General features: G+C 42.5%; 2 protein-coding genes across 2 annotated transcripts; both read right to left on the bottom strand.

The window, feature by feature from the left end:
* Positions 1-2,355: 2,355 nt before the first annotated feature.
* LOC127803205 (organic cation/carnitine transporter 3-like) lies at positions 2,356-4,098 on the bottom strand. Its single transcript, XM_052339283.1, has one exon. The coding sequence runs from the start codon at positions 4,022-4,024 to the stop codon at positions 2,495-2,497; it is 1,530 nt and encodes a 509-aa protein (XP_052195243.1). The 5' UTR covers positions 4,025-4,098; the 3' UTR covers positions 2,356-2,494.
* Positions 4,099-6,904: 2,806 nt separating this feature from the next.
* Positions 6,905-7,738, bottom strand: LOC127803664 (uncharacterized). The gene has a single exon (XM_052340070.1). The coding sequence runs from the start codon at positions 7,736-7,738 to the stop codon at positions 6,905-6,907; it is 834 nt and encodes a 277-aa protein (XP_052196030.1).
* Positions 7,739-11,688: the final 3,950 nt, after the last annotated feature.

Here is an 11,688-nt window from a genome sequence, read left to right as displayed (position 1 = left end):
TTATTTATAAACCTCAAGAGTTCATATCCATCCATGCCTCTCTTTTAACAAATTCAGTAATGTAAGATTCCAACCCTTTTTTCCACTCCTCTCCGCCTTTATTCAATGGATAATGCTAGACAGACGAATGTGACAACAAACGAATTGACAAACTCGTTTAAATTACAAGTTAATTTTCTAGCTAAAATTACAAGTTTAACCCTCAACTCTCTCTTTTACTCACTCTCAACTCCCACTCTATCTCTCCCACATTCTCTCTCTCTCAAACCTAGTTGCAATTTCTCCTCCCTATCTTGTCTCAAACCCACTCTATTTCTCTCTCATTCTCTCTCTCAAACCCGATTGCAGTGACTCCCCCCGTTTCAAAATCACTTTATCTCTCCCCCATTCTTTCTCTCAAACCCCTACGAGTTGTAGTGTCCCTCCTCCAACACACCGCTCTTGCATCACTATCACCCAAGGATGGCCCCTCCGTCGTCGCCCTCGTCGACCCCCTCATCGCTCGGACTGCCACCATCAAGTCCCATCGTGGCTATAAAAACAATGTTTATATATATATTTATAAATATTTTATTTTTTTGCATATACATATATATATATATTTATATATATATTTTTTTGCTTCTGTTGTTTTTTTATGATGATTTAGCTGTTGAAATAAAAATTAAAAAATATAATTTATTTTGAATTATGAAAGAACATAATTTATTTTGATTGTATATTTGATAATTAAGTAAAAAATATTGCTTGTGTTATTTTCTCTTATTTCATGCTCTGTTATTAATTTTTCTTTAATTTGAGGGTATTAATTAAATTATTTTATTTAAATTATTTATTTATAAAATGATAACATTTGTGTAAAATAAGATTAATATTTTACTTAAATTAGTTTGGAGTACAATTACTTCGTAAAATTGGAGTAGTGTAAAATAAGATTGGAGTAAAATTATAACTTGGTAAAATTACTTAAATCAGTGTAAAATAAGATTGGAGTAAAATCAATATTTTTAAAATTAAATCTAATATAATTAGATATGTATTTTTATTATTTTATGATCAAATATAACAACAATTTTTTTCTTATTATTTTACAATCATATGTAACAACAACAATCTTGATAGTTGTTAATAAAAATGTTAATATTAATATATATATATATAATAAAAGCACACAAGTAATTAAATAATTTATTTTCTCATTTAAGATCACTTTAAATACCAACTTATTGCAATAGTATCAATTATATTTTAAAATAATCTCTTATTTTGTATTAAAATTACATTTTTTAAATAAAAAAAAACATAACAGAGAGTGGATGAAGTTTGGGCGGTTAGAGCTGGGGGGCGACGGCGGTGAGGCCATCCTTAGGCAACGACGATGGGAGCAGCGATAGGGCATTCCTTCCTCAGAGGCAAGGGTGAGAGAGAGAAGGTGAAGTTTGGGCGACAGTTGCTAGCAACGGCGAGTAAGGGTGAGGCGGTGCGAGATGTGGTTTGGGGGGCGAGCAACGGTGGTCAGTGGGCGGTGGGAAGAGTGACGGTGACTGCAATGGCGGGAATGTTTGCGGTGTTGGCAGGGGAGATAGCTATGCGAGCAAGAGGGCGACGATGAGCAGTGTTGGCAGGAGAGATGGTGGTGGCACCATCTTTGGGCTATGGCAGTGCGAGCAATGATGGTGGGATTGATGGCGACAGAGGTATGAGAGCGGTGTAGGTGCGGACACTGCACCCGTGGGTGGATTTGAGAGAGAGTGGCTTTGAGAGAGGGTTTTGAGAGAGAAAGAGTGGGGGAGAGTCAGAGAGTTTGAGAGAGGATAGTTTTGGAAAATAAAGAATAGAATTGAAAATGAACGAGCAAATATAAAATTAATTTAAAAATATTTAGAATGGATTTGTCAACCCATTTGTCGCCGCATTTGTAGGTCTAGCATTATTCTTATCCAATACCATTGTCCCCCCTCCCAACAGCCCACCACACTGCCACTGCCACGCGCATGACAACTTGCCATCCAATACCATTGTCCGCGCGCGCACATTACTAATTTAATAACAATTTGGGGCTTCCAGTCTCTACTTGTCGTGCCTCTTCCTCTCCATCAGCTGCATCATCCAATACCTTTATCCCCAATGAAAGAACCCCATACGATTACAAGGGTCAAAATCTAAAAACAGGGATTGGGACAAAGATTGATTCATTTGAGGCAACCAAATGTACATCGATCATTAAAGTTTGAAGCCATCATATTGTACAAAAATATCCAAATTTAAAATTATTAATTTACGTGATAAAATCTTAATTTTTATTAAATATATACATAAGGGTATATTTAATGATTTTTTTTCATGGTACTTAAATTTTGGAAAAATAAAAAATATTTTATTTATTTGAGTGCCTTGGTTACAATATATGCACAACTTATTAATTTCTTCTGCAAAATAAAAACAAAAAAGAAGTGAAGAAGAAAGAGGCACATTCAGGCATCAGGGTGTGTGGTCAACAAACTGGAGCAGGTTCTTCGTCACTGAGCTTGTGCTCCTCTTCCTCCATCGTATCAGACAGAACACGACCCCTCGTCTCCGGCAGCCACGTAGCAAACAACCCGCACAACCCAATTGTCACCCCAAACACGCCGTAAGACAGCATCATTACCCCATATTTGGCGGCAGCCGCCACCAACACCGGGCTCACCACCCCGCCCAACACCAGCGCTTGCCGCACCAGCGCCACCGCCGAGTTCCTCACGCACGTCGGAAACAACTCCAATGTGTATATCAGCAGCACGTTAAGCCCCGTGCACGCCCCGAAGAACGCCACCACTTCTAGCCCCACCTCCAATCCCCTCCTCCACCTCACCGTCTCTCCGCCGCCGCCGCCAGCAGTCATCGTCATGATGGCGCCGCACGTAAGGCTGCATGTTGCGCTCAGCGTGTTGAATCCTAAGACGGAGGGTTTCCTGTTCAGTCTCCCGATCAGGAAGAATGTGAAGAGCGCAGCCGGCAGCTCCGACAATGCGTTCAGCGTCACGCTGAGGTAGAGATTGAATCCCAATCTTCCGACGCCCAGTGGCATCCCGTAGTACACCATTCCGGTCCCAAATCCGACAGCCATAACCCCTGCCAGTCGTTTCATTGCCCAGCTTTTCTCCACTAGCATCCCGATTGCCGAGTACAGATCATTATTACTCTTCCGCGTTGCGAGGAGTTCTTTTTCGTGGGCCCGAACGAAGAGCCATCGGGGTGACTCGTGGACGAAGAAATGGATCAATACGCAGTAGAACAGTGCGGGAATACACGTCCATAGATAGAGTAATCTCCACGAAGATCCCTGATTTAAGTAAGCCAGAGCCGGTAAAGATAGAAACCCTACCGCGAAACAGAAGAATCCCATGATCCCAACCTGGCCTCGCCACCGTTTTCCGACGAGCTCGGTTGCTAGAACCAGAGAGCATGTCCCTATGGTTGCCCTGCCAAACCCACATACGAATCTCAGGGCCGAGTAAATCCAGATATTGGAAGAGAAGACTGTGAATGCCCCGGCAAGAGACATGAGCAGGCACGACAGCAGAAGCATGTTTTTCCGGCCGAGCGAGGAGGAGTCAGCGAGGGTCGAGAGGATGAGTCCTCCGGCGACGCAGCCCATGAAAAAGGACGATGCCGGCAGGCCGGTGACGACCGAGCCCGTGCACTCTAGCGACCACTCCGATACTATGGAGCTGTTGTCAGGCATATCCCAGGACCATGAACTCCTGGGAAGCTGGCAGATGTTTCCGGTGGCCCTGCAGTAATCGTGTTCTTGGTCTTGATGATTGCAGTGCCACGCCGGCTGGGCGTCGGTGAAGACGCTTATGAAGGTCTGCTGTGCGTCGAAGACCCATGCAAATGAGATAAGGAGAGACTGAACAAACTGTTTCCACCCAAAATCTCCTATACTATCTTCAATAGTCTCGTCGTTGGATTTGTGTTTCGGAGCTTCTTCTGGCTCGCGTGGGGAGAGGAGGGGAGTAGTCGGATCCGCCATCTCCATATATATCTGCTGCCTGGCTCCACGTTGTGCACGCTCTCTCTCTCTCTCTCTCTCTCTCTCTCTCTCTCTTTATATAAATATCTGGAGGCTGCTGGTTCTAGTTCTTTCTCTGGTTTAATTGCTATGTACGTAGCCGCCTGGTGGAAGGAAAAGTTTGGCTTTTGGTCCATTATTTTTGAAGAAGTAGTAATCCATATCATTGTTCAATTTAAAATGTGTAAAATATTTAATTTTATTAACTTTAGTACCCCATCATTGTGTGTCACACATTGATAATATTCTATTTTACATATGTAATTAAAGCAAGCCATTTGGGGGGAATGAATATAATTAATTAATAGTTCAGCGGTCTGGATATTTTTGCCGTGGCTGATAGAGCACACAGTATGAAAGTTCCGGCTAAAGTGAACAGTGAACACACACTCCTCGCTCTCTTATTATCCAAATTTTTTTTTAATTATTATTATAAAATTTAAAAGAAGTGGGTCGACAGTCTGTATTATGTACGCATAAATATCATGTGCATGGTCTTATGAATATATAGAGGTTGGTTAATTTTGTTACATTAATTACATATTCTTGTGTTATTTATTTTTAATTTTTTAATAAATTATGTTTTAAATATTTAATCAACTAACATATATAATAAATGCATAATTCATTATTATTTATTTTTAAGATTATATTTAACATTATTTTTTATTTTAAAAGGGACAGTTTTTTTGTATTAATTAATATATTATATAATAATGTATCTAATCATGCATACAGAATATTAGAAGAAATATATCACATTATATATATATATAGTTGCCAAAGAGAAGTTGGCAACCACAGTATTTGAACATCATGTTGCTATCGGCTATCGCATTCGCATGCCGTCGGCGGCTACTGTCAAGACAGCGAGGCGGCATTGGCTTTTAGCAGGACCAGGACGAACCCAACCAAGTGCTGATTGATGGCTCTCTAGTCTTGTGCCCATTACCATCAATTAAGTATAATTGTATGTTTACATATTTACGGTGGAAGTATCGCAGAATCCACGGCGGCCGGCTCAGTCGCCAAATTGACCGAATACCAGAGGGAAGAAAATGGAAATAAACGAGTCTCTCTATATGTGATGGAATCTAAGAAAATGGCGTGGATTATGACCCGGCAATTGCAGATCTCCGGCCGATCTGCAATGGATGTCGCTTGTAATTTGGACCTCTGCCATTGTCAAGACATGTTTTATGGCTGACCCATGAATTCATCTCTCAATTTTACTTTTTTTACTGTGACACTCTTAATTTTACTGTGCAATTTGGCATAAATTCATTTCTCAATTTTTACAATTTTTTTAGTATAATACCCACAACTTTGTTTGATCTCAATTGCACCCCTAAACCAATCATTTTCATGCTATATGAATACTTGACTAGCATGGTTCAGAACATATACTCACCTAATAGAGAATGATGGATTATTAGTATTGATGATGTGGATTTTATTTGTGTTAAAAAATCTAAAACTAAAAGAAGAGATAAGTCAAATTCTTCTCTTTCATTTTTATTCTTCTTAAATGAATTTTTTCTATAACATCAGCATTCACCTGTTAAAATTATAAGAATCAGACAAATTCTTAACCTAATTCTCAATCCAATCACCGCACATTTATTACCATCATCATCTTTGTTGGAAGGCAGAACTCTGGCGGAAGTAGTATTATTTGGTTAAACTAGATTGGGAAGCTTCCAAACTAAAATGAAGATAATGTCAAAAGTTTAAATTTTATTTTCATTAACATCAGTAATAGACTATAAAGTCGATCCAAATCTTGAGGCAATGGATGTCAAGTTAGCATAAGCGTGTAAATATTAGTCATACCTCCAAAATTGGCTAACTATTCATATGACATAAAATTATCTAGTTCAAAAGTGTAATTATAATCAAATGAACTTTAGGATACCACAATAAAAAAAAAAAAAATGTGAAAATTGAGGAGGTGAATTTATGTCATATTGAGCGATATTTTATCAAGGTTTAGTGATAATGTCTCTTTAAATTCAATGCATAATCGATGGCTAATGTCCTTTTAAGGCTTAAATTTATGCATTTGGGCGATGTTTTATCAAGGTTTAGTAATAATGTCTCTTTAAATTCAATGCATAATCAATGGCTAAGGCCTTTTCATGGAATTCAGTGCCCAAAGTCAACAAACCTATCACTTGGTGTTCATCATTTCTAATTAGCTTATGTTAATTACATTTTTGTCTTGTAACTAATCATTAATTTTACCATTGCTTTTCCCTATTTTAAATTGTTTATGTTAATGGAATCAATATTTAATAATAATGATATTAGTAATGGGAATCCTAATATCATTAAATCCATGATTTAACAAAGTAATAATTAAGATTGGTTAATAAATTTGACAAATAATTTTAACAGATTGACTCAAAATTTCTCCAAAAACTGGACACAGACCCATTCACATAAGCCCATAAGGGACTGGCCACTGGGTCATAATGGGCCATGACCAGCCCAAACTGTTCGTTTATCCAATTTGCTAGTTTCTGGTGGCCCCATTTACATTTTCATATCAATTTTCTTCCTATGATGCTATATATATAAAATTATATTGTTAATATATTTTATTTTAGTAAACATAATAATGCATTATATTTTTAACATATTACCAATATAATTGTAAAAATACTCCAATTTGGTCGCTAATTTATAAAAATGAAAAAACTATTAATCATATGATTTGAGTTAGAATATTTAATAGTTTTAAATTTGATCAATTTTTTATTTTCTTTTATTAAAAGTATTTATTAACTTACGTAAGAAAATCATAGTGAGTGGGCCACAGCCCAATCGACTTTACATTTGTAAACACTATCTATTGTCTACTCCCCTGCAGCTCTTGTAGAAGAGGCAGCTCGCAACTGTGTGCAGGACAATCAAGAGAGAATACAAGTAGGCAATAAACAGCCCCTCCATAGCCAACCCAGGCCCGAAGCTTCCCGTTTCACGATAAGCTCTCGTTATTCGGTACCGGAATAGCCTTTCCACCGCGAGAATGCTCAAATTGACGGCAAGATTCAGGGAGATTGCTGTGGACTTTCTGGCCCAACTCATCAAACAAGCCCTGTAGATCGCCGCAAACCCGACCCGATTCTCGGCCGCCGCCGCCACCAAAGCCAGGTTGCAGATTACACCGGCATATGCACGAAAGCAGTAGAAAATTGCCCTGGCAACCAGTAGCCCAATTGCTTTATGGGAATTGAAGCCGAGCAAAAGCTGCGATAAGATGGCAGCCTCGACGAGGAGGAGGAGGAGGACTGAATTGCAGGCTTGGGTGAGAACCAGGCGCTTGTAAAGCACCACGAATGAAGAAAAGGTTAGCGGAGAAGACTTCTTTTGCAGAATCACCGCCTGGATTATTAGAATTTTTGCGACGGCAATACTTAGGGCGAAAATGGTTTGGGAGAGATGAATGTTGTTGAGAAGGGAGACAAACTGGGAGCGGGCGGGGAATCCTCCGCCGTGGAAGCCGGCATAGATGATGAGATACGGCGGCGGGGAAGTGACGGCGGCGAGGGCCTGCGAGAGGAGAATCGAGGCCGTGAAGGGCAGAACAAGGAGCGGTGGAGCGGTGGTGAGGTGTTGGTAGTGCTGAAGAAAGGCGTAGATTGTTCTCCTCGTGATCTTTGCTGCGGATTCTTCCATTTTCTTCGATGGAAATCAATTGGAATTCTGCAATTGAAGTTGAAGTCAATTGCAACTACGCATCCCTAAGTCCCTACAAGAGAGAATTGAAAAATGATTAATAGTGCAATTTTAACTTATTTAGCGAGTTAGGGTTCATATTTTCGTTCCTATCTCCAACGGCTCAAACCAACACATGACCACTTATGGATAATTTTTGGGTGTCATATAATTGATATTTTCTTGACTCGTGACGCCCACCCTAAACACAAAAACCCAGTAACCACAATCTCTTTATGTTACTAAGTTGTAGCTCAAAATTTACATCGAGGGACAGGGACCCTTCATCAGCCATAGCTAAATAAAATTGGGTTTCCTGTCACCATCCTTATGTATCTTGTTTAAATTTGAGAAGAAATAATAAATAATGCCTAGTGAGTTCCCATCATGTCATGTGTGATTTAGTAACAAAATTGTTAGATGAGTTTCCAAGTACCGTCCTTTCGCGCTGCTACCCCCCATAGGGTTGGAGCACAAAGTCGGAGAGGGAGTTAGGTGACGGTACGACGAGGGTGACGGCTAGGCAGAGGAAGCCAACTCCATTGTATATGGTATAGCTAGCCAATGCCGAAGCCCTTCACAAGATAAAGAAAAAATGGAAATTGATGTGATTTCATCTAAATCGACTAATTTTCACAGCCACATGAGATGTAATTTACTCTTTTACTTGATAAGTAACCAAATTAGTGAATACTTACCCAACGTATGATTCAAGGATGAGCTTCACTTGTACTACTTGAGGACCAACATCTGCAGAAACCAACAGTCAAGAGTCAAGCCATGGCATTTTTCTGCTCTTCCGGACCATGCTCTGTCCCTTGCCATCTTATTCTCTGTTCTTCTAATATTTTTCTTCCTTTTTGCTTCCTGTATATGGGCTTCCCGCTTCTTAGCCCCTGCCTGTGCAAGGTTAAGAATTAGTTAGAAAATGAGCAGGGGCGGAGTCAGAAAATTTTTTCAGTGAGACAAATTTATTAAATAAAAAATAATATAAATATATTAAAAATTAATTATAATTTATTTAATTTCTCCCTATTAACATCTTTTACAACCGACAAATATTTTCGTTTTAAAAATCTCTCCATGACTATTTCAAATTTAATATAACAAATGATAATTAAAAAATACATAAATTCAATAATTATGTGATTGATCCAACAATTAAAATATCAAATTATGTGTAATTGATCCAACAATCAAATATCAAATTATGTGTGCATGTGCAATTGCTTCTGTTATGTATAAAATAAATAAAAGCAGAGTGAGTGCCGAAGAAATCGGGTCAAGAAAGCGCCCCATGGCCCCCCGAGAGAGCGCCACGTGGCACCCCAAGAGAGCGCCACGTGGCAGCCCTTGGTGGCCAAAGAAGGCCACACAGGGGGAACCACCCCCGAGTGAGGTCACTCGGGGGTGGCAGGCGCGGCCCCCATGGGCAGCCGCGTGCGCTGCCAGGCAGCACGCGGCTGCCTGGTGGGGGCCGCGCCCCTGTGCCAGGGGGGAGCGCCCCCTCCCCTGAGTGGACGTCACTCGGGGGAACAGTACCCCCGAGTGACCCCACTCGGGGGAAGGCAACCGCGCACACGGCTGCTCGCGCGCGGTTGCCCGCGCAAGGCCGCGCGCGCGGCTGTTCCCGCGCAGCCACGCGCGCAAGGCCTCGCGCGCAGCTAGCCGCGCGCGCGGCTGGCAGCATATGGCTGCCCGCGTAAGGCCGCGGCCGCGTGCCCGGTTGCCAACACGCGGCCGCCCGTGCACGGCCCCTCACGCTCTTTTTTCCATGCTAACAGATACCCCCGAGTGAGGGTCACCCAGGGATCCACACTCGCCTCCGCGGGCCTCCCATTCTTACTCAACCGCCTCCAAGAAAGTCGGCCTAAGGCTATTCCCGCGAAACTCAGTCAAAGCCCCTCCGAGATTCTTGCCACAAAACTCGGAGCAAGCGACACATGGATGCCCATCTTGTTGCTATAAATAGGAGGTCACTTTCTCTCATTCGGTATGCAATCTCTGGCTCTCGCATTTACTCTCTTACTTTCGAATACTCAATTTCTACGGTGATCTAACTTAAGCATCGGAGGGTCCGCGCGGGGATTTTCGCCCGCGCTCCTAACCGATTCTTTCTCTAATAGGTCATCCATTGCTCGGAAACACCTCCGGAGACTCATCCATCGCTCAGATAAGCCATACGAGGGTCATCCATCGGTGGTTTCCCATTTTATAAATTTTATTGTTGTAATCGTGTAACAACAATTGGCGCCGTCTGTGGGAAACGCAAACAAAAAGCTGCAACACTCTTCTCTCATCATGGCTCAAACTCGAAGCAATCGCCAGACCCTCTCCCGTGGGGCCCAATCGCCTCGACGAGAAACCCTCCCTCGAGCGGAAGATCAGCATCAGTCTACTCGCGATGGCCCGTTACCCCTCGTCCATGGGGTCCATCCGCCCCTCTCCCATGAGGGACAGCCTCCCCTCACTCATGGTGGCCAACCGTCCCTCACCCATCAATCCCCTCGTGAGGGTCACCCGTCCCTCACACACCAGCAGCCGCCCCTTCCAGAGCCCTCTCACCCACTGGGGGCCCAACTTCAGGTGCCTCCTCTTACCGCCCCACATATTCACTCGGGACCCTACTCAGGTATGCAGATCCCATCCGTCGTGCCTTGGGCTGAGTACGAAGCCCTACGACAGCAACACGCTGAAGGAATACAAGCTCTGAGGGAAATGGCTGGTATTTTGCAAAGTCTGGTCCCCCACGGGACAATCCCAGCTGCATTGAGAAAGTTCATCCCGGGGATAGTTCCATCTCACAGGGCTCGTCAAGAGGTACCAGGGAACGACTCCTATCGAGACGCAAGCCCTGAAACCCACGTCCAACCTGTCCAAACTCGAAACAATCAACCAAGGTCTCCTTTAAGGGAAGATCACAGCCAAACATCTTCTCTTCGAGGAAATCAAGGAGGAACTGACCGTCGAAAGACAGAAAGACGAAGCCCACAACGAGGAAGATATTCGGAAACAGTAGCCAGCACTCCGATGGAAAGAGGCCGGGAGGCAAAACCCATAACCAAGCAAAATGATGGGCCTAAGGATAACCCTACTGCATTTAGTGCACGAGAGGCCGCCGATATGAAAAAGATGATTGAGCGGGTCCTACAACAGAATAAGTTATTACCTACATCTGAGGAACAATCCAGAGGAAAGTTACCATTCGTGGCCGAGGTAATGGAGAAACCTTTGCCGAGGAAGTTCAAGATGCCTCAAATAAATCCTTATTCAGGAAAGGACGACCCGTACGATCACGTGCAAAATTATGAATCTTTAATGATGCTTCATGGATGGGACGACGAGATAATGTGCAGGGCATTTCCTTTAACCCTAACTGGGCATGCTCGAGCCTGTTTTAACGGCTTACCCGAGGCATCTATCTCTTCATTCGGGCAGCTAAAAACAGAATTTATCAAAGCATTCATTATTAACAGTCAGAGAAAGAAGGATGCGACATATCTGCTTAGCATTCGACAAGGGAATAAAGAGACCCTACGGCACTACGTGGACAGATTTCGAAATGCCACACTTGAGATCTGTAATTTACCGATTGAAATGGCGGTGTCTGCCATGTTCCAAGGGACACGACTAACCCCTTTGCAAGAATCATTATCCCTAGACCCTCCGAAATCTCTGGCAGACCTGTTCGTCCGGGCTAACAGGTACATACTCCATGCGGAAATGATGAGAACGATAGGGGGAAGTGAAGACGGAGAAAGAAAGAGGAAAGAACGAGATATTGAAGAAGGATCAAACCAGCGAAAAGAACGGACCAGGAGGTCGGATACCGTGGGGCCACAATTTCATCATTACACTAGGCTCAATCAACCCCGATCAGCTATATTGGCGACAGTAGAGGGGTCTGGTCT

This window comes from Diospyros lotus, chromosome 6 (genome assembly GCF_014633365.1).
Source record: "Diospyros lotus cultivar Yz01 chromosome 6, ASM1463336v1, whole genome shotgun sequence".
Lineage (NCBI taxonomy): Eukaryota > Viridiplantae > Streptophyta > Magnoliopsida > Ericales > Ebenaceae > Diospyros > Diospyros lotus.
The sequence above is the reverse complement of the archived record's forward strand: the minus strand, read 5'-3'. Positions and strand labels throughout refer to the sequence as shown.

Coding starts and splice junctions, on each gene's coding strand:
- LOC127803664 (XM_052340070.1), bottom strand. CDS start 7,738: ATGGAAGAATCCGCAGCAAAGATCACGAGGAGAACAATCTACGCCTTT.
- LOC127803205 (XM_052339283.1), bottom strand. CDS start 4,024: ATGGAGATGGCGGATCCGACTACTCCCCTCCTCTCCCCACGCGAGCCA.